The sequence below is a fragment of the Equus przewalskii genome, chromosome 4, assembly GCF_037783145.1.
Source record: "Equus przewalskii isolate Varuska chromosome 4, EquPr2, whole genome shotgun sequence".
NCBI classification, from domain to species: Eukaryota; Metazoa; Chordata; class Mammalia; order Perissodactyla; family Equidae; genus Equus; species Equus przewalskii.
In genome coordinates, this window is record NC_091834.1 from 41,348,237 (window position 1) to 41,372,688 (window position 24,452).

The 24,452-nt window shown below is 37.4% G+C and overlaps 1 protein-coding gene across 7 annotated transcripts in view; it reads right to left on the reverse strand.

The window, feature by feature from the left end:
• The window catches only part of COL28A1 (collagen type XXVIII alpha 1 chain), a 179,590-nt gene that overhangs the window by 101,131 nt on the left and 54,007 nt on the right, over positions 1–24,452 (reverse strand). For all 7 annotated transcript variants that reach the window (XM_070615699.1, XM_070615698.1, XM_070615701.1 and 4 more), the window contains 5 exons: positions 22,170–22,238; positions 19,457–19,525; positions 8,125–8,193; positions 4,251–4,319; positions 3,084–3,152 (listed from right to left, as the gene is read on the reverse strand). In XM_070615699.1, the coding sequence (XP_070471800.1) occupies positions 3,084–3,152; positions 4,251–4,319; positions 8,125–8,193; positions 19,457–19,525; positions 22,170–22,238 (345 nt within the window). The remainder of the gene's footprint in view (positions 1–3,083; positions 3,153–4,250; positions 4,320–8,124; positions 8,194–19,456; positions 19,526–22,169; positions 22,239–24,452) is intronic.

Here is a 24,452-nt window from a genome sequence, read left to right on the forward strand (position 1 = left end):
GAAAATGACAAATATTTTCCTGGAAAATTAGAGAATTTTACCCTGTGATTTGAAAGACTCAGTATTTAATCTGAAGAGTCAATGCAATCCCAGCAGGATACCCCAATGGGATATTTTGTTAAATTTGACAAGCCAATCCTCAAATGCATATGTTGGAATCAAGAATAACCAAGAAAGAAGAAGATGAGAGTATTTTCCCTATCAATGATAAAATTTATAAACCTGTCGTAATGAAGACAGAGAAGTAATAGCAGTGAGATACAAATAGATGCACGGGGCAGAATGGAGAGCTCGGGCACGGAGCTTCACAAATCGAGAACTTGCCATATGTCATAGGTGGTATTACAAATCAGTGTGGCAAAGATGGACTATTCAATAACTGATGCTAGGACATCTGGTTATCCATATACGGAAAAAAAGAGATCCTTACATTGTCCCATACAGAAAAATAAATTCCAAGTGGATCAAAGACACGAATAAAAAAAGCAAAACACCAAAATTTTCAGAAGAAAATACGTAAAAATATTTTTGTGACTTCAGAGTCAGGAAATGTTTTTAAATAATATTCAAAAGAACCCAAGACATAAAGGGATAGAAATATATCAAAATTTAAAATTTCTCTATACTGGAAGGTACTCTAAGTAAAGTGAAAAAGACAAGTCATAGTCCGGGAAAAGATATTTGCAACACAAATAACAAACGGTTGATATCCAGATATATAAGAAATTATTTATTAATAAGAAAGGAACACTCAACCTTAACAAAATGAATATCTACAGAAATTTACCAAAGAGAAAAGCTGAAGGTCCATCAAGCACAAAAAAACTGTTCAGTTATCAGAGAGGAAAAAATAAAACAATGAGATATATCTTTACATACTTCTTATTGGCAAGAATGTAGAGAAAGGAGCATTGTCACCCATTGCTGGAAGGAAGGTAAACCGACACAACCGCTTTACCCCCTGTCCATTTTGGACAGGATTTTCACAATATCAAAACTGAAAACTTGCATCTCCTGTGATCTTCCATTCCACTTATAGCTGCCTATCATCTACTAGTGAGAGGAACTTCTACTCTGACTAACACAGAAGGAAACTAAGAATCTTAATGGCAGCATTGTTGGCAAAGGTGAAAAGTGGGAAGCAATTTAAATGTCCATCAACAGGAAAATGGATAAATTTTAATTGAGCTATTTTCGTACAATAGAGTACCATGAATAAATTAGAAGCATATAAAACTAATAAAACGTAAGGCTAAGTATAAATATATTGCAGTATGATCCACTATGTAAAGTTCGAGAACACAAAAAAATATATATAGTTTATGGATAAAAACATATGTGGGAAAATGATAAAACCTTTGAAAGAATGATAAACACCAAATTCATGATAATGATTATGTCTGGGGAGGGAAGGTGGGGCCATGAGATTGGAGAACACCAGCAGAGGCCTCCAGCTACGTCTGTAATGCTTCTTCTTAAAAAAAATGTCTAGAATGAATATGGCAAAATGTTAACATTTGATAAACCTGAGTTGTGGAATATATGGGTGTTCTTTGTATTAGTCTCTACACTAGTATATTTAAAATATTTCATTTTTTACAGTGAGAGAAGCTTAAGATTACACATTTAGTTAGTGACAAAACTGGGATTTGAACTTAGGCAGTCGAACTGTCGAACCTTACTACTCTATATTGCCTCTCTGAGATTGGCATATATGTGACATAATATATATGCATATATATATATATATATATATACACGGCACATATAGATACATATGTGTCATACTTAGCACATTGTGTGGCACATCAAAACTATCCAACAAGTGGCAGCTATTATCTAGCACTATCTTAGCACATTTTGCATCCCCTGTAATTATGTTTATGTATGTGTAATGTGTATAATCTTCTTAGACACACATCTTACCTATTCTTCTAATAACCAAATATGTACAGGGAAGATGACAATGACAGTAGAACAATGATGGAGTTTAATGCTCAGCATGGCTTGCCAGATCCTTTATGCCTTCAGGATGAGTTATATAACTTGTGAATGGTGAAATAAGGATTCATTCATTTATTCAACAGCATTTATTGGGTACCTATCATGTCCCCCAAACTGGGGATTCAATAATAAACAAGAAAACAAGGTCCCCGCCCCAGTAGAGAAGCACTGTCCAAAAGAAATATAAAGGTAGCTGTGTATGTCATTATAAATTTTCCAGCAGCCACATTTAAAGAGTTAAAAAAAAACAGGTAAAAATAATTCTACTAAAATATTTTATTTACTCTAAGACATATGAAATATTATTTCAATATGTAATCAACGTACATGCGTATTAATGATCGAGTTTACATTTTTTTGTGTGTGCCAAGCTTTGTAATCTGGTGTGTATATTACATCTGTAGCACATCTCAGTTCATACTAGCCACACTTCAAGTGTTCAATAATCACATGTGGCTAGTGGCTCCAATATTGGGCAGTGGATTTCTAGAGGATAGAGTAAGATGAAAAGTAATTTAAAAAACATGCAAGTTGAGTAAGTGGTAAAAGCAAGGGAAACAAACAGTGTGCCGTGCTGAGGTATAAAGTAAGTGGGTAACAGGAGTTGGGGGGACATACTTTAGATTCAGGGGATGAATTTCTGAGAAAGTAGCTTTTAAGCTGAAATCTGAAGGATCAACAGGAGCCAGCCACAAAACAAAAGAAGGGAAGTAACCTTCACTGAAATTCTACTATGCTGGTGCTTTATATATATATATACATACATATGGTGTTTTATAATACAGCAGGAAATAATATTCTTAAAGAATGACTCTGCCAAAAAAAGAGCCTTTGATGCTAATAAATAAATGCGTAAAAACCAAACAAACAAACAGCAGGCATTACGATAAACTAAGATTTTGGTTCTTCTTAAATGGTAAGAGTTATACTGAGCATCAGACACTTTTCTGAGTAAATACTCTAGTCGAGTAAAATGACAGATGACACATTCATGATCTGCTTTGCATTGGATATAAATGAAACTTTACATAATATTACATAAATCGTCTAAATGATTCTGAGCAGCATAGTCAACTCACCTTTGGACCTTGGACTCCAATTCCCACTGGTCCTCTAGGACCTGGAGGTCCTGTCTGGCCTACTTCTCCCTAGTAAGGAAAGAGCATTTGAAGAATATTTGAGTTTAGGAGCAAAATAAACAAAATACATTCCTGCCTTTGATCTCCGAAGAGCTGTCTTATATTAGCAAAATAAGATAAAACTGAGTTTCATGTACTCAATTTATATATATATATGTGTGTATGTATATACATAAAATATTCAAATATAAATATATATATATATTTCAGGAAAATATATATATTTGCCTAAAATACCTTCAGGTTGATAGGTTTTTATCAAATTTGGAATGTATAATGGTCTGGCTTAAAATACAGGCTATATAGCATGCTCAAAATTGATTTTAAGGAGCCCAGGAGGAGACCACCTGGGAAAGACAGGCAGCTATATTCCAGAACAACTAATACTGACACATGAAAAGCCAAAGTGACTGCTGATCAAGAGCAATATCCTAACCAGAGAGAACAACCTGGGCTTTCAGTGATGGGCCCCAAATCAACAATCTCAAGGGCAGTAACTGTATTCTACTGAGACGCTTCTCACATGGGAATCTCTAAAGAGTGTTCTTGAAGGTGAGTACTCTCAGAGAAGTATTTATTTAACAATGATTAGCAACTGTTTGAAGCAACATTAATGATAGCTGGTTAAATAATGTGTCATGCCTCTCCCCAAGGGATAGATGGTAGTTCTAATTTAGGAGATAATTTGAATCCTAAGTTCATAGAAAATTTTTATTTGTTAGGTTATTTCTGACTCCATATCTTTAACTAAATGCTTCAATAGTTGGACCTTCTGTGGGAGCATTGGTGAGAATGAAAATTTGCCAACCCACAGGTAGCCTCTACTGATAGTACTGTGCTGCTTGAATTGCCAGAATAGAGTCACATAGTAAAAGAAAGAAAGAAAACAATAAATTAAGATTGTGTACATAAAAAATTCAAAGAGCGTAAAGAATACATATTACATTTTCTAAACCATTAGGAATATCAGTAACATTTTGCATTAAGTAGAGATATCTGATTTTTAAGTTCATTTCATCTGCTGTCTTCTAAATGCACTGGCCACTGACCAGAAAACAGCAATTAGACTACAGATATATTAAACTCTGCTCTCATTTAGAAAGTTACCTTGGAACCAGGTGAACCTTGTCCTGGGGGCCCTTGAGGACCAGGTGGACCAATAGGACCTTGGATTCCCTTTAAAATAAAATTTAAAAAAATAGTATTACTGAAATTAAGAAGAAATATGGATAAGAGTAGTTTCAAATCCTCTAAAGTGAGTTTAGTTCACATCCCATAATAGGTTACTCTTCCTCAGTTAATATTTGTTGAATGGGGTGGCAGAGGCTTCTAGTTGAACTATAATTTGCATCTCCCTTTCTTCCATAGTAAGAGAAATTTTAGCTGGCCCACGTGGCTGCCTGGAATAAAGACCACATTTCCCGTCCCTGTTGTAGCCAAGTGTTGCCATGTGGACTGGATTCTGGCCAATGGAATGTGAATGGAAGTGATGTGTATAATTTCCACTTCATGCTAAAGGAAGAGGTATGTCTCGTCCTTCCCAACACCCCTTCCTCAGGGGCTGAAGTGAAGACTTAGTGGCTGTCTTGGGTCACGTGGATGAGGAAAGCACTCTCAGAATGGCAGACTAATGAAATGAAAAAGCCTAAATCCCTGATGACCCTGAGAGGCAGAGTCATCACACCAGTTTGGAGTTTTAAATAAGAGAAATAAAATTCCATCTTGTTAACCAATTTCATGTCTCAGTCACACACAAGCAAAGCGATATCCTAGCTGTACCAATTGATACATATCAGAATACTAAAATGAAGGTTTGACCTAGGCTGCAAGAATGATAGCCTGCAGACACCAGATTGAAGAATGTTCAGGCACTGGACTCTCACTCACATTGTGGGTATAAAAAGGGAAGCAAGCCAGCAATTATAAAGCTCTTCTTTGGAGAAAGTAGTCTTATAAAGAATTTTCTTTGGAGAAAAAGGGAGGGGTTTAAGTTGCTTCTCTGTTTACCCTATTCTAGAAAAGGAACTTCAGTGAAACCACTTGGAGACCTTGATTTTTGTTTTGGAGACACAAGGGACCTGTGTCTGACTCACGCCTGAGAAAGCTAAAATGGATTGTGATAGCCAAGAGGGGCTGGGCTGGGACCAGCCTGTGATTCCAGAGTTTGTCAGTGCGAAGAACATGTGAGTTTTTCCTGTGGACCAGATGTACCCTACGTGTGAGACAGACTTGGCCTGGCACCATTTTGAATCCTGTCCAAGAGGACCTGGAAGAGTGATAGAACTCCAACAGAGAAAGTTGGCATAGAGTAAACCCCCAGGAAAGCAGAGGCCGACAGGAAGAAACAGCCAGAGGAAGAGCATGCTTCATCCGTGTCCTAGGAGGGGCAAACACAGGGGCCAGTGCAAGGAGCCCCATGAGGAAGAGTGTCAGCGTCAAACACCTGCCATGCTCAGAGGACCCAAAGCCATCTGACAATAGATCAGCCAAGAAAGGATCTCCGAGGCCCCTCTTCTCCTCCCATCCTTGACTTGGTCCGGGATGAATGAGAAGCACATTCCCTCCCATAGACACTGGTTCTCCCGGCAGCTCATACCAGATGAATAAAGATTGAAAGGAAGATTAGTATATTGACTAGAATTAGACAGTTTTTATTATACAATTAAAACTGTAATTAGCAACTTAGAGTGACCTTATAGCAGCTTTCTACTACCTAAAAGTGATAAGAAAACTCTATAGCCTGCTGGTAACTTCTGTCTGTGGGAGGAAAAAGAAAAAACTTCCCCTAATAAAAAATTGTAAAGGGATGATGAGAGAAAAAAACTAAGATTTTATTTTGCTTACACTTCACAAGCCATGACTGTGAAAATAATGGTCACAGGTAATGATTATTTTATTGCAAATGTTATCCCCTTTTCTCTACTTAGATGATACAACTGCTTGTTCATTTTTAAATGACAAATATTTTTGCCCTTTTCCCGGTTGATGAAGATGAAGCAGTCTAAACCATTTAAGGAAGCTAAGGTTCAACATAAATATTGACCCGTTATTAGAAGGAATCCTTCCTGACTTTCACAGTAATCTGCAAGTAGCATGAAACAGGACAAGGAACCAAAAAATTCAAAGAGATACGTGCGTAAGTGTGTGTACATGTGTACATGTGGTTACTTATATCCCACTTTATTTTATAAAAGATTGGAAGTGATCAACTTCCAAATATTTCATGAAAATCTGCAGGCCACCTGAGGGATATTATAAACATGTTGCTGGAAATAGAAGTTCCCTCATACAGATATGAGAGGGAAAACATTTCTATAAGAGAAATAGGAAGATCTAATAATAACAGTAATTCAATGGGTAAACGTTAAATTAAAGATAAGAAGAAAAATGAATAACTGCATAGAGGTGAAATTTATGTACAATTTAAATCATTTATCTTAAAAGGTAAACAAATTCTTTCCTTCTTCAGAGCAGTTTACAAATAATACATTCCATTCAATATCTTATCCAGTAGGGGTCAGCTCCATATAGACATGTCTACCTTAAAAGGTTTTTTCTCTTTGGAAAAAAGAGAACAGGGTGAGAAAACAAAAGAAGTCAAAGAGGCTTTTTTTAAAACTGAAGAACAACAAGCTCCACCAAGAACCAGCATTACAGGAAGCTGCAGGTGGGAGGGCCAGAATTCACAGGCCATCTGGAAAGACTTGGCTTTCTTTGAACCTATTTCCAGCCCCATGGTGGTGACTCAGCACCAGGAACACCACAAGACCCAGGATGTGACAGCAACGTCCAGCCACCTCTGAGATCAGAATGCAAACCCTGCTGAAACCAGCAAATAAACTACAAAGTTTGAGAATGCCTGGTGGCAGAGTCAAACCATGCTCTTTGTGTAGTCAAAATACTCAGCTCTTAACTGTTATCTAAATATTTATATACAGATTTATCTTGGCTTCTCCTGCACCTTAATCCTCCTCATGTATTACACTAGGACCTCTACCAAGGGAAAGAAATGGGAAAAGGGATAATGTCCAGCTTGGCTGTTGTTTGCTAGAAGATGGTTAGAAATAAATTCAAAGTTAATATCAACAATGAGATCTGGAATTATCTCTTTTTTTTTTTTACCCTTTTCTTCTCCTACTACCCTAGATAAAAGAAGCATTATCATTCTCTAGGCAACAGAATAATTCAAACATGAATCATAAATTTTAAACTGATTTGCCACTTTCCACACAGGAGGACATTCAGCATGAACTTGGATTTTTTGGTCATTTTGATTAAGTGAGATTATGTACGTAGATGGTACTGTTATATTACACTTGTATTATTTAGATCTAACAAAATGTCCTGTTGTTTCCAAAATTTATGGTCAGAAGACTTTGGAAGCAGTTCCAGCCGTGAATATAGAGACATCCTCAGAGATCTTTCCTTTCTTCTGACCAACAGGGGTTAAGTGTCACGTATAAACTCTATCTGTGGTTTATTCCTATTCAGGAATGGTGCCCCTTAAATTAAGTGTACCTCTGATTCTGGTCCTTGTTTTAAGTGTAATACTTTTTTAGATTGGTACGTGGCTAGAGGTGGGAAATACTACTCTACTGGCATTGGAAGAAAGTGAGATATAGTCATTTACAAAGCTTCAAGGGGGAAAAACACACAAACCAACCAGTAAATAAACTATTGCTCCCAAGGGAAACTAAAAATATAAAATATTACTTCAAAACTCTTCTCCTGTTAATTAGCTTTAATGTTAAAATTCACAGCACCAAGAAACACACAATTTATTTTTCAAGTCTTTGGAAATTCTAAAAAATAAAATCTCATGAAACCATCTTATCCTTCCCTACATTCACGTTGGACGTGTATTCCATTGCAATTTGACTAACAAATATGCTCATAAATGTTTGCAGGATGGCCTTCAATGAACATAAGGATTGGGCCAGAATGTTCTGTACCAAAGAGACAGAGAGAAAGCCTTGATTACCTGTTCCCCTTGACTCCCGATTCCAGGGATGCCCATTGGTCCTTGGGGTCCCACAGGTCCCAAATCCCCCTGTATAGAAAATAATTCAGAAATATAACAATAAAACTCAACCTCATTCTTTCATACTTTGTTAGCCTTGAATTATACTGGACTAAAATCTATCTTTCCACCATAAAACAGTTTAACACGGAAAGCTAGAAAACTCCACTCCTTTTAAACAGTTTATAGTTCAAATTTGCCAAAATAGTAAATGATGTTTTTGCTATTTAGTCTAGATTGGTGAGTATTTGCACCAGCTTATATTTATTATTTTTTTCATAAGAACCAAAAATTCCTGAATGGTTATTATAATGACACAAACACTTACTGTTAGGATCCATAACAGAAACATTAAAAAAAGTATAAAATTTATAGGGTGCAAGAAAATTAGAATTTGAGAAAGAAAAACTGGAGAAAAGTGTTTTAAAATGTTCTAACTACCTTTACCCTCCAATTCTTATTAAAATGCATTTTGAAAATTAAGAAATGATCTAAGGTGAATGCAACAAAATTAAAGAATCTCACCTTCTCCTCCCATGAAATAAATTAGGGAAATAATGTGAATGATATCCGTAAGAAGAACAATATCATTTATCCCTTTTTTGTTACTTTCAACAGATATTTAGAGTGTCCGTTATGTGCCAGAAACTGGTCCTAACACTGGGGAAACAACAGTGACCAAAACAGCCAAAATCTCTGTCCTCGTAGAGACTACATTTTAGTAGAGGAAACAGAAGATAATAAACAAGACGAATAGATAAAATAAATAGTATGTTGAATACTGATAAGTGCTAAGGGGAAAAGTAAATCAGAGAAGGGGGGAGACAACTGAAATTTTAGATAAGGCGGACTGGGATGACCTCATGATGAGAGGGAGTGAGCCAGGTGGAAACCCGGAGGAAAAGCATTCCAGGCAGAGTGAACCTCCAGTGCAAGGATGATGCCTGGCACATTCCAGAAACGAGGAGACAAGGTTGCTGGAGCTTCTGAGCATGAGGGAGAGTGGTAGAAAGATGGAGTCGGAGAAGTACGGCAGTGGGTCAGGCAGAAGGATCAACAGGGCCTTTAGGCCATAGTAAGAACTTTGGCTTTTCTCTGAGTGAGATGAGAAACCACCAGAGGGTTTTGAGCAGAGGAGTGAAAGATCTGACTTGGTTTTGAAAGCCCCAATCTGACTGTACTGAGAAGAGACTGAGAGGAGATCCATATGAGAGATGATGGGGGCATGGATTGAAGTGCTGGAATGAGGCAGTGGGGAGCTCAGATCCTGGATATATTTTGAAGGTAGAGCAAACAGGATTTACTACAAATTGAGAGAACTCCAAGCTGTCTCCAAGGTTTTTGGAAGAATAGACTTGTCACTTACGGAGAAGGAGAATCTTGAGAGAGAAGCAATATTGGAGGCCATGTAACATCAGGAGCTCAATTTTGGACATGTAAAGTCGGAGATGCTAAAATAGACATCCAAAAGGAGATATCAAGTAGGCAGGAGAGGTGTTAGCTGGAGATGTAAATTTGGGAGCCCTCAGTATACAGCTGGTATTTAAAGCCATGACTCAGTGAATTTACCAAGCAGATCGAGAAGATAGAAGGTTCAAGGACTGAGCCTTTTGGACACTCCAAGTATTAAAGGTCAGAGAGATGAAGAAGCACCAGCAGTGGACACTGAGAAGGTGCAGTCAGAGAGACCAAGAGATTCTTTCAAGAAGGTAAGGATCAGTCAAGTGCTACTGATAGGCCAGGTAAGTTATCAACTGAGAACTGACGACTGTTGAACAACATGGATAAGTATGACTATTTTAATACCAATTGTATTTAGACTACATCAGGGTAAGCAAACTTTTCCTCAAACAGCTGGATAGTAAATATTTTATGCGTAAGGGCTATGAAAAGGTCTCTTTCATAATTAATGTATACTGTTTTGTAATGTGAGGCAGCCATAGACAATACCTCAAGGAAAGGTGTGTCTACGGTCTGATAACACTTTATTTACAAAACAGGCAGCTAGCTTGTTTTGCCAGCTAATATACTTTATTTGCATATTTTTTAGCATAAAAAGTATGCTGAACCTGTCACTAAGATATGCCCTCGAACATGCTTCTTAGTGTTTCACTTTGCATCAATCCCCAGTCTAAATAAACATCACAGGAGGGAAAATGTAATGGACTCAAGTTCTAATTCAGAACTGGATGATCCTGATTCAGAATTTGATTGCTTGTCATGTGGCAGTCACTGTGCTACATGCTTTTCATGGTTTATCTCACTTAACCTTCACAATAACCCTCCGAAAGCAGGCAGCCCCACTTTCCAGAAGAGGTTAAGCAACTTGCCCCTGATTACACAACTGTGAGATGGTGGAAGCAAGATTCAAGTCTGCTCTCTCTCATTCCAGAACCAAACTCATAACTACTATTCTGCAAATATTCAATAAGTATGTAAGAGAGATCCCTTTTTGTGCAGCATTATTTACATTTAAATATCTATATCAACAGGTCACGTCAAGATGGCAGTGTAGGCAGACTCTGAACTCATCTCCTCCCATGAACACAACCAGGTTACAACTATTTTTGGAAAAATTACCCTGTATAGAAAACTGAAAATGGGATAAACAGAACCCCCACAACAAGGGGCAGTCCTGACTAAGGCAAAAGACGCAGAAATTCCTTCTGGAGAGAAAAAAAGCCATCTTCAGGAGTAGTGGAGTTTCTCAGCTGGCCAGGCGGGAGTCACCTTAAGGTATGCAGCCCTCCCTGGAGGAGTGAGGTCCGGAGCGGGGCGATACTGCTATAAGCATCCTTCAGACTCAGCACGACTGAGACAACAGTCTTACTATCTGGCTTCTCTGGCTATTATCTGCAGAGGGGACACCCCCCAGAAAAGTTATTGGATGAAAGCCGAAAAGACCTGGGTCTTAAAGGGCCCACACGCAAACTCACTCTTCTCAGCAACCTAAAATCACCAGAGAGAAGGCTGACAGTCCTTTGGTGAAAAGAGACTCACCTGGTAGGCTCTGGGTGAATCTTTTGAGAGGAGAGTCCTCTCTGGAGACTGAGACATTGGTGGTGGCCATTGATGTGACCTAGTCCAGGTGTGCTGACACAGACCCCAGTAGATGACATTGAAATTCTTCCCCTGGCCTGTAAGCCCAGGGGTCTGTCATACCCACGAGAGAGCAGATTTAATCTAGTTCAGCCAGGGCAGGCAGCCACTCTTGGGACCAGCCCCACCCAACAGCAAGCCCTCAGGCTACTTGTCAGCCTGCATTGACTGGGTGGCTTGATCCTCTACAGGCAGGTGAGTGTGTCCACCTTGTCAGGTAGGGCCTCTATGGGGACCAGGTAAACTGTGGGGGGCATTGGTGGAGAAGTGGGGGCCTCTGCAGTGGGGCATCAGGCTACACTCCAGGGGACTGGGAAGTGTGCACAGACCAGGACTGTATAGGTAGTGTGTGTCGTTCTTTGGGGGTGTGAGGCTTATCAGCTGCAGAAGACCTGTGCTTCACAAATAGCCATAAAAAGGATCAGCCCCACCTTCCAAAGCCTGAAACAATTGAGTGCTTCTGTGCCTAGAACCATCCCCACTCAGCTGCACTCCTAAGAGAACTGACAACAGCCTTGTAGGCCTGAGGCCTATAGCAACTGTAAGCCCCTGAGCCTAGAAACCAGCTACACTGGGTACCTACCCAATTAATAAGAAAACTGCAAGAAGAAATTAATTAATAGGAAAACTGTTAGACCTGTAGCCAATGGTGCTGAGGCTCCCCAAACCAGATTTACGAATAGCTGGCCAGGGAAGGAAAGACTAGACTCTCTGGGTACCTGCATTAAGAGCAACCCTGCCACAGCAGAAAGACACAGGTAGCCCACAAAGTGGTCACTCCTGGATCATTTGGACTGGTGACGAGAGGGAAGCACACAGCTGGGCCTCAAAAGGAATCTCTTATATAAGGCCACTTCTCCAAGATCAGGAGACATAGCTGACTCACCTAATATATAGATATGGCAGAGAAATAGGCATAATGAGGAGACAAAGGAATACATTTCAAACAAGGGAACAGGACAAAACCCCAGAAAAAGGACTAAATGAAACAGAAATAAGCAACCTACCTGACAAAGAGTTCAAACAAAAACTCATAAGGATGCTCACAGATATTGAGAGAAGACTGGATGAACACAGTGAGCTCATCAACAAAGAACTGGAAAATATAAAAAAGAACCAATCAAAAATTAAGAATACAATACTGGAAATGAAAAATTCAGTAGAAGGACTCAATAGCAGAGTAGATGATACACAAGAAGGGAGCAGGGACTAGATGAAAGACTAGAGGAAATCACCCAAGCTGAACAGAAGAAAGAATTAGACAGAATGAGAACAGTGTAAGGGAACTCTGGGATAATATTAAGCTCACTAACATTTGTCCCAAAAGAGAAAAGAGAGACAAAGGGGAAGAAAATCTATTTGAAGAAATAATAGCTGAAAATTTTCCTAACCTAAGGGAGGAAACAGACATCCAAGAACAAGAAGCACAGAGAGCTCAAAAGAAGATAAGCCAAAAGAGGCCCACACCAAGAAACATTATAATTAAAATGTCCAAAATTAAAGATAAAGAGAGAATCCTAAAAGCAGCAAGAGAAAGGCAACAAGTGACGTACAAAGGAAAGCCCACAAGGCTACCCGTGGACTCTCAACTGAAACCCTACAGGCAAGAAGAGAATGGCGTGACATATTTAAAGTTCTAAAACGAAAAAAACCTACAGCCAAAAATATTATATCCATCAAGGTTGTCATTCAGAATGGAAGGAGAGGTAAAGAGCTTCCCAGACAAGCAAAAATTAGAGGAGTTTATCACAAGAAACCAGTTCTACAAGAAATACTAAAAGGACTTTTAAAGTGGAAAAGCAATGACCACAAATAGGGATAAAAAAATTATCCAAAAAAACCAGGCAATAAAATCACTGGTAAAGGTAAAAATATAGTAAAGGTAACAGATCAACCACCTGTGAAGATAACATGAAGGCTAAAAGACAAAAGTACTAAAATTACCTATTTCAATGATAAGATGGTAATGGATAGACACACGCAAAACAAGAGATTAGATATGATTTCAAAAACATAAAATGTGGGAGGAGGGGAGTGAAAAAGTAGAGCTTTTAGAAAGTGGTCAAGCTAAAGAGTCTATCAACTCAATATACTGCTATATACATAAAATGTTATATAGGATCCTCATGGCAATCACAAATCAGAAAACTATAATAAGCAAGCAAATAAGTAAGACAAAAGAAATCAAACATATTACTAAAGAAAGTCATCAAACCACAAGGGAAGAGAGCAAGAGAAAAAGAAAGGAACAGAGAAGAACTACTAAAACACCCAGGAAAAAAGTAACAAAATGGCAATAAATACATATTCATCAATAGCTACTTTAAATGTCAACAGACTAAATGCTCCAATCAAAAAGCATAAGGTGGCCAATGGGGTAAAAAAAAAAAAGGCCCATATATATGCTGTATACAAGAGACACACTTCAAACCTAAAGACACTCACAAACTGAAAGTGAAAGGATGTTAAAAAGATATTCCATGCAAATGGCAAAAAAAAAAGAAAGCGAGGGTAGCAATACTTATATCAGACAAAATAGACTTTAAAACAAAAACTATAACAAGAGACAAAGAAGGGCACTACATAACGATAAAGGGGACAATCCAACAAGAAAATATAACACTTGTAAATATCTATGCAGCCAACACAGGAGCACCTAAATATATAAAGCAATTATATAGTTATATATAATTGTTATATATTTATATATAAAAGACATAGGAGGAGAAATAGACAGTAACACAATAATAGTAGGGGACTTTAACACTCCACTTACACCAATGGATAGATCATCCAAACAGAAGATCAATAAGGAAACACTGGCCTTAAACAACACATTCGACCATATGGACTTAGTAGATATATAGAGAACATTCCATCCAAAAACCAAAGAATAGACATTCTTTTCAAATGCACATGGAACATTCTCCAGGGATGATCACATATTAGGCCACAAAACAAGTCTCAATAAACTTCAGATCAAAATAATACCATGCATCTTTTCTGACCACAAAGGTATGAAACTAGAAATCAACTACAGGAAGAAAACGAGAAAGCCACAAAAATGTGGAGATTAAACAAAATGCTACTGAACAAGAATTGGGTCAATGAAGAAATCAAAGGAGAAATCAAAAAATTCCTGGTGACAGATGAAAATATGACATGCCAAAATCTGTGGGATACAACAAAAGCAGTTCTAAGAGGGAAGTTTATAGCAATTCAGGCCTACCTCAACAAACAAGAAAAATCCCAAATAAACAATGTAACAGTGCATCTAAAGGTACTGGAAAAAGAAGAACAAACAAAGCCCAAAATCAGCAGAAGGAAGGAAATAATAAAAATCAGAGCACAAATAAACGAAATAGAGACTAAAAAAACAATAGAAAAAATCAATGAAACCAAGAGCTGGTTCTTTGAAAAGATAAACAAAATCGACAAACCCTTAGCTAGACTCACCAAGAAAAAAAGAGAGAAGGCTCAAATAAATAAAATCAGAAATGAAAGAGGAGAAATTACAATGGACACTTCAGAAATACAAAAGACAATAAGAGAATACTATGAAAAACTATATGCCAACAAATTGGATAATCTAGAAGAAATGGATAAATTCTTAGAAACACACAACCTTCCAAAACTGGATCAAGAAGAAGTAGAGAAAGTGAATAGACCAGTCACCAGTAAGGAGATGGAAATAGCAATCAAAAACCTCCCCAAAAAATGAAAGTCCAGGACCAGATGGCTTCCCTGGTGAATTCTACCAAACATTCAAAGAAGACTTGATACCTATCCTTCTCAAACTCTTCCCAAAAATTGAAAAGGAGGGGAGGCTTCCTAACTCATTCTACAAAGCCAACATTATCCCGATACCAAAACCAGACAAGGACAACACAAAAAAAGAAAATTACAGGCCAATATCACTGATGAACATCGATGCAAAAATCCTCAGCAAAATACTAGCAAATCGAATACAACAATACATTAAAAAGATCATACATCATGATCAAGTGGGTTTCATTCCAGGGATGCAGGGATGGTTCAACATCCGCAAATCTATCAACGTGATACACCACATTAACAAAATGAAGAATAAAAATCACATGATCGTCTCAATAGATGCAGAGAAAGCATTTGACAAGATACAGCATCCATTTATGATAAAAAACTGTCAATAAAATGGGTGTAGCAGGAAAATACCTCAACATAATAAAGGCCATATATGACAAACCCACAGCAAATATCATTCTCAATGGAGAAAAACTGAAAGCTATCCCTCTAAGAACAGGAACCAGACAAGGATGCCCACTGTCCCCACTCTTATTTAACATAGTATTGGAAGTCCTACCCAGAGCAACCAGGCAAGAAAAAGAAATAAAAGGGATCCACATTGGAAAAGAAGAAGTGAAACTGTCACTCTTTGCAGACGACATGATTTTATATCTAGAAAACCCTAAATAATCCACTAAAAAACTTTTAGAAATAATAAATGAATACAGTAAAGTCGCAGGATACAAAATCAACATACAAAAATCGGTTGCATTTCTATACACTAACAACAAAGTAGCAGAAAGAGAAATTAATAACTCAATCCCATTTACAATTGCAACAAAAAGAATAAAATACCTAGGAATACACTTAACTAAAGAGGTGAAAGATCTGTACACTGAAAACTATAAAACATTGTTGAAAGAAATCAAAGAAGATACAAAGAAATGGAAAGATATTCTGTGCTCTTGGATTGGAAGAATTAGCATAGTTAAAATGTCCATACTTCCTAAAGCAATCTATAGATTCAATGTAATCCCTATCAAAGTTCCAACAACGTTTTTCATAGAAATAGAACAAAGAATCCTAAAATTTACATGGAACAACAAAAGACTGCGAATAGCCAAAGGATTCCTGAGAAAAAAGAACAAAGCTGGAGGTACCACACTACCTGATTTCAAAATATACTACAAAGCCATAGTAACCAAAACAGCATGGTACTGGCACAAAAACAGACACACAGATCAATGGAACAGAATCGAGAGCCCAGAGATAAACCCACACATTTATGGACAGCTAATATTCGACAAGGGAGCCAAGAGCATACAATAGAGAAAGGAGAGTCTCTTCAATAAATGGTGCTGGGAAAACTGGACAGCCATGTGCAAAAGAATGAAAGTAGACCATTATCTTACACCGTGCACAAAAATCAACTCAAAATGGATTAAAGACTTGAATGTAAGACCTGAAATCATGAAACTTCTAGCAGAAAACATAGGCAGTACACTCTTTTGACATCGGTCTTAGCAGCATATTTTCAAGTACCATGTCTGACCGGGCAAGGGAAACAAAAGAAAAAATGAACAAATGGGACTATATCAAACTAAAAAGCTTCTGCACAGCAAAGGAAACCATCAACAAAATGAAAAGACAACCTAACAATTGGGAGAAGATATTTGCAAACCATATATCAGATAAGGGATTAATATCCAAAATATACAAGGAACTCGTACATCTCAACAGCAAAAAAACCAACAACCCAATTGAAAAATGGGCAAAAGATCTGAACAGAGATTTCTCCAAAGAAGATATACAGATGGCCAACAGGCATATGAAAAGATAGTCAACATCATTAGCTATCAGGGAAATAAAAATCAAAACTACCATGAGATATCACCTCACTCCAGTCAGAATGGCTATAATTAACAAGACAGGAAGCAACAAGTGTTGGAGAGGATGTGGAGAGAAGGGAACCCTCGTACACTGCTGGTGGGAGTGCAAACTGGTGCAGCCACTATGGAAAGCAGTATGGAGTATCCTCAGAAAATTCAGAATAGATCTACCATATGATCCAGCTATCCCACTGCTGGGTATTTATCCAAAGAATTTGAAAACGCAAAGGCATAAAGATTCATGCACCCCTATGTTCACTGCAGCATTATACACAATAGCCAAGTCTTGGAAGCAACCTAGGTGACCACGAAGGGATGAATGGATAAAGACGATGTGGTATATATACAAAATGGAATACTACTCAGCCATAAGAAATGATGAAATCCAGCCATTTGTGACAGCATGGATGGACCTTGAGGGTATTATGCTAAGACAAATAAGTCAGAGGGAAAAAGTCAAATACCGTATGATCTCAGTTATAAGTAGAAGATAAAAACGACGACAAACAAACATAGCAATGGAGATTGGATTGGTGGTTACCATAGGGGAAGGAGAAGTGGGGAGGGCAAAAGGGGTGATTAGGCTCACATGTGTGGTGATGGACTATAGTTAGTTTTTGGGTGGTGAACATGACGTAATCTACACAGAATTCAAAATATATTATGATGTACATCTGAAAGCTATATAATGTTATAATCCAATGTTACTGCAATAAAAAAATTTAAAAATAAATAAATACATAAACAAAAATAAATATCTGTATCAAAATTACCTCCTTGTTTTGTACCAATTATGTATATTTGAGAGCCCTTATCATAGGAGTTTTTATCTTATCACTCAAATCACTGACACCAAAAGTCTCTGAATCTAGGGTTATATAGAAAAGGAAGAAAGAGGGAAGAGAAAAGGGAGACAGGATTGATTTAGTAAGGGATAGCAGATAAAAGTTTTGCAATTACTATGTGATAATATCCTGATATTTCAGCGCATCTTCTTTGCATGAGCTCCAGATGTAAAAACACAAGTGCCATGTGAACAACACCTGAAAAAGTTAACTTATTGAGCTCATAAAACAATGGTTCTGTTGTACTCAGTTCTTACTGCCCCCAAAGGAATAAAGAATATTTACATATTTTTAGAGTATTTTGGAGCTGGAGATACAACCAGAGCTGAGCTATTTGAACCAAGAATTATATGATATCAAAATTTGTATAACTCACTATTTACCACTATCTCTGCTATTTAAATATAGATACCTGGAAGAGATAGATACCAGTAAATAAAAGTAAGTAATTCAAGACAGAAACACAACACTTAAGATAACCATAAATATCAATCATCATTCTAATACAATATATAATGTTATAATATGCTTAGAAGCTGACAGATAAATGACTCCAAACTGATGTGAGGTTTCTGTTATTGCACATTTGCTTTATCCCCTCCTCCTCCAGCAGCTTCCACTTCCCACTGGTCTTTAGGGCCTTATCGCCTCCAGTAGCTTCTCTCACCAGCCTCACCCATACTTCTAACTGGGTATAACCTGTAGCTATTTTAAAGAAAATGAGTAACTAGTGAGAAAGAGAAAAGCAACGGCAGGTAGGCCGCGGTGTTGAACATGAGCAATTTTACAGAATACAGTGCCAATGTCAAACATGGCCATTGTCTGTGATGAACCAAGACAAAAGCAAGACCACTCCGTCATCATGTCTGAGCACAGACAAAAAGGAGAAACAGTGTCCAAACCACCCCTCCCCCCAAAATGATCAAACATCCCCCTATACTGGTTAAAAATGAGTGACTGCTACTTCTTTACCAATTACAGCTAAGCCTGGCTCCATTTTTCCCACCTCCTAAATAAGATTCATTAAAATATCCAATCTTAAAATTACCCCCACTTCCTGATAGCATCCAATCCAGAGTTGACTCCTGTTTTCTTGGACACCCCAAATCACCTAACACAAGCCCAAATCCTATGAAAAATCTTTCCTCTTCTTACTGAGTTGCAATCGGTTCCCCATGGTATGTGGTCTCCTTCACTGCAATGAGTCAATAATCCTAATTTTGTTCAACCATAGGTGGATTTCTGTTGTCTTCGCTGGAGGGCATCAACACGAATTTTCTTAAATGAGTTCTTTTAGCCCCATTTTAAGGTAATATTTTTGAGTGAGCCTAAGGGTGGATATGCACTTCTGTAATGGGGTCAAGTCCATACATTCTTAACAACTATTTTCTTTACTAAGAAGAGGTCTCTTTTGCTAATGTCTGACTTCAAAGCTGCTTGGCTGATGATAGGGGTCACTGGAAGTCAGAAGCTAGATAAATGAGATATTACTATAAATATATATGATGGGATTTTCCAGATCATAATTCATCCTACATAATAATATATCTTCCATATACTTAAAGTATAATTGACTTGATACCTATGTGGTATGGCTGTTAGGTTGTATACAGTTTATAAATGTACACACATAAAGAACAATGAAAAAAATAATTTTATTGGCATCTCTTCTTTTATATATCCTATGTATAGTACCTTGTCCCCTTTGATTGACAGGCCTTGCAATCCTTGTGGGCCAATTGGTCCTTCAGAACCTTTTTCACCCTGAAAGTATAAGGGAGGGATATCAGTGTACTAATAAAAATCAGGATTTTAAAACAGTTAAAGCATTCAAAGCATCCAAATTCACTGCTCACTGCAAATGGGTAATTCTAACTGACTCCAAGATTTGTAACTTGCAAAAAAAGAATTAGTCTAACACTCTTAAAGAGGAAGGAATCTGTCCAAGCAGAACACATACACAGCATCACTAAAGGTGGAAAAGAGCTCCATTCCCAATATAATCAGAAATATCTGGAAATGGGGGAGCTATTCAATCACATGGTACAACCAACTGAATCAATCTTCCACTTCGTCAGCATTGCTGCAACCGATCCAGCACAGAGTGAAAATGTCTCTCTCATATTAGTATACAAACTAATACTTGCTAGGATTGAATTATTTAACATTTTATATCATGGAAAATTTTCCTTGATATGCTTCTATAGTCACATGACCTATGTGAATAGCTCTGGTTGTAACGTACTATCAATGAAGGCCTAACACTTTGTGCACTAGTATGAAAAATAAACCATATAATCAATCAGAAACAGCATTCATTTCATGAATTCATTTGAACCAAGAGTAAAATCAAAAAACATTTGCAAGAAACCTAGAAAACAGAAAAATATACCTTTATGTCTTTCTATATTCATAATTTATTCACTTAAGCCCTATATTATTGGAAAGCAACCCCAAATAGCACATATAGAAAACTCCCACTGCTGGTTGGGGAATGAAGTATTCTGACAAATAGCTCTTCTGATCATTACCACAGAGAATAATTGCTATAGTGGACCCTAAAACAACAATAAATACAATATGTTCTTTCTTTGATGAGCTAGAGGTCAATGCAGTGCCGTGGGTTATTAGGAATGAGTGTATCATGTACATATCACACACTTGAACCCGTCACTAAGACACGCCTTGCAATATGCTTCTTAATGTTTCATTTATTCATTTCTCATTCATTTCTTTATTTTAAAAGAACCCCAGAGATTATAAAGAAAAATAATTCTAGCTATTTGAATTTTCCAGGTTGTTTGGGCTACACATAAATAGAAAGTTACTATATGCCAAAAAAATTCAAGAAATTATATATTATAAAACTTTCTGAAATGTAGTCCAGATTTCTGGCTTCTGTCTTCTGATAGTGATACTTTGGTTAGTCAAGGGCATTAGTAACATCCCTTTTATAGAACATATTATTTCCATTTATTATGACAAATTAAAATTTATTAGTTAACTAGAGCCTCTTTTAAAATTCAACCGAGCAGTCACTCACAACTTAGTACAAATTAGTTGTTTTAGCTAACTGATTTCCTTCTAGTTGAGATTCAGGTTTCTCATAGATAATTGAATATTGATCACAGTGGAAGGGGCTGAGAATGAGATGCAATTTTTGAGAGTGAGGCTGTACTGAGAAGGTCAGACCTTAGTGACCTGACTGAATGACTGATGTGGAAAGGTCTCAGACACTTAGAAAACAGTCTGCATTTCTCTGGGCAATGTGTGTATTGCATGTATGTGTGTTTGGGGGAAAATTTTAGAAAGGAAGGAAAAAAGACTCCAAAGTTTACCCTTACTTACTCTGAAATTTTGTTAATGCTGCCCAAAGTGTCCTGGAAAACCATCTCCTGAGTGCTATAGATTGTGGGTAAACAGCTGAGACCAGGGATCAGCAAACTACGGCCCACTGGCCAGATCCAGCCCACGTGCAAATTTTTGTATTTACAAAAATTCAGCCTTATTATAACACAGCCACACTCATTCATTTTTACATTGTTTATGGCTGCTTTCATGCTACAACAGCAGAGTTAAGTAGGTGCAACAGATACCATATGGCTCACAGAGCCTAAAATATTTACTACCTAGCCCTTTACAGAAAAAGTTTGCCAACCTCTGGCGTAGAGACACTTGAGCTCCAAGAATTATACACAGTCAGGAGGCCCTTGACGACGGGGATACGTTCCGGGAAATGCGTCGTTTTGCAATTTCATCATTGTGAAAATATCATAGAGTATACTTACACAAACCTAGATGGTATAGCCTACTACACACCTAGGCTGTATGGTACTAATCTTATGTGACCACGGTTGCACATGCGGTCTGTTGTTGACCAAAACATCATTATGTGACTGTATGGAAAGCAGTGGAAACAATTAAATTCTCGATTGCCAGGTAAAAAGTAGGTCTTTCGTTATATTTTGCTCTTTATGGTAATAAGGTAATATTTCCTTTCTGATTATACTAACAGCAATACTATTACAAATTGGTTTATTAGACTGTTTCTTATCTATGTTTCACAAACAAAGCTAAGAGTAAAGCTTAGTCATAGCTACACTCAGTAACTTCTGGGCATAAAGATGCTATTTATCACTGTGGCTTTAACGACTACAAACAACTTTAAGATATTTTTTTCTAATTTCATATGCAGTAACTATATTAAGTAGAAGTTTCTCAATTACTTATTTATAATTGCAAATTTCGCCATAGTTTCATGTTAAGGGAAGATTTACATATTCTTTCATTTAATAGGATGAAGATGGTCAGGAAAATACTTATAATAATTGGCTAGGACATATTTTCTAAATTTGTAATTCATGATCATGCAAGACAAAGCACTGTTTCCTCGCAGAGGTATTGTTACCTTTGGTCCCGGAAATCCTTCTCCGGGTAAGCCCCTCTCTCCTGGAGTTCCCTCAGGACCACGGGGACCCTGGTTAGGATAAGAGGGAATGAGGAGCAGGAGAAAACAGAGACAGACAGAATAGGAGGAGAGGAGAGGGGAAGGAGGAAAAGGGATGAAAGAAAATGGTTACATTGCAGTTCACATGGGCATGGTGACGATGATATGGTCCTATCTAAGTTATTAGTAAGAATCCTTCGAGTAAGCCCCATACTGATCAGTAGATCGTAGAGTTGTGAAGAATAATATTCCTATTGTATTAAATACTCGTTCCATATGATGGGCATAAGATGTCCTATTCTGGTGTCCTCAAATTAGAGAAAAATAGAAATTAAGCGGTGCTTCAGAATAAGGATTAGGAAATAAATCCTATGAGAAAAGGCTAAAATTCTAAGACTGTGTGGCCTGGAGAAGAATGCAGTGATTCAAGAATTTAATCAGGTATCAGGGGAGCCCTGTGAAGAAATCATTACACAACTGTTTTAAAGCCTTGGATTCTGTTTACGTGTGTTTAATTTGTATCTTGATAAATTTGGATTCAGACTTGAATTCTTGCAGGAACTGGTTGAATCCACAGGAGGTTTATGCACAAATAGGAATCTTGATAGAATCATTAAGAGGAAACATGATTTTTGGTCTCAGTGATTAAAATGAAGAAGTCCATGTAGCCAATGCTCAGAAAGGTGCTAGGAAAGGTGAGGACTTCTCACATAAGGAAAGAAAAATGACACAGTCTGAGGCTTTGAAGTGGCCTGTCAGGAGACACACTAATTGAAACATAAAAGACAACAGCAAGATATTCACTTCAACCAGGAATTTTAAAAGGCTACAAATTTTCCCTCCTTTCTTCTTGGCCAGAAGGCAAGAAAGTAGAAAAGGGACTAACAACAAAAATCTTAGAAGCACAAACTGAAACTTTACCTCTAATGGACTTAAAAAGATAATATGGTCTTGCTTGCCAGGAAGTAGACCTGTGATGGAACAAGTCTACTGAGATACCCAGAAGCTCCAAAGCCCGCACGCTGCAGACCATGATCTGAATGATCTGGGGCTGGATTTGCAGTGCTCCAGGGTAACTTAAGAGATGCTTTCTAGGGGCTGGCCCCGTGGCTGAGTGGTTAAGTTCGCGCGCTCCGCTGCAGGCGGCCCAGTGTTTTGTTGGTTCGAATCCTGGGCGCGGACATGGCACTGCTCATCAGACCACGCTGAGGCAGCGTCCCACATGCCACACCTAGAAGAACCCACAACGAAGAATATACAACTATGTACCGGGGGGCTTTGGGGAGAAAAAGGAAATAATAAAATCTTTAAAAAAAAAAAAAAAAAAGAGATGCTTTCTATTCCAGCCTGGTAGTAAAACTAGGATACAGCATTATGCTAATCAGTAACTGATCACAGCTATGGATTTGTAAGAAAGCACGCTAGCCGTATCCCATTGTTTAATTTTTTTTGCCTTTCCCTAATATTGTATATATTAAAAAAAGTCTTCTTTAGTATTTATCCATAGCCAGTTTAGTAATGACTATAATTTTTTTTAAAAAAAAACCTAACATTTAATTCAATTTAAATTGCCACGCTTACAGGAAACCTAATTTTTAACAATCTGAGACCTTAATCAAAGCACTAATATCCGTGACAGCTTATTCTAATGTTAGAGCAATTAGCTAGGGGAAAAATAAATATAAGCATGAAAATTAGATTGCAAACTAAACGGACAAGTGCCTAACTAATACTACATACCTTAATTAAAAAAGTTGATAAATATTATTCTTCCCCAATAAGATGACAAATAAAAATAACACAGTTTACATTAAATGCAAAGAGGTCTTTTTCCAGTTCATTCAATTTCTTTTTCATTCATCCAACAAACATTTACCAAACGCCTATGTCTACAAGGCACCGTACTGGGTTCTAGGAACAGCAGACAGACCCACTCTGTCTCACGGAGTTTACAGTCTTGTGTGACAAATAAAAGCAGATTTTGCTGTCATCTGGACTAAGTTCCAACCCCAGCTCCACTACATATTAGCAGTGTGACTTTAAAAAATTTAATCTCTCTAAAATTCATCATCCTTTTCAGAATGGTGATATCCATATTACCTACCTCAACCACAAGTATTAGTGTAAGGATTAAGTCAGAGAGATTTACAGCTCATACATATTAAGCATTCAATAAATATCTGTTATCACTATCAAAATTCTTTTACTTGAGTCCTGTAGTTGCTAAGAATGTCCTTTTTTGGA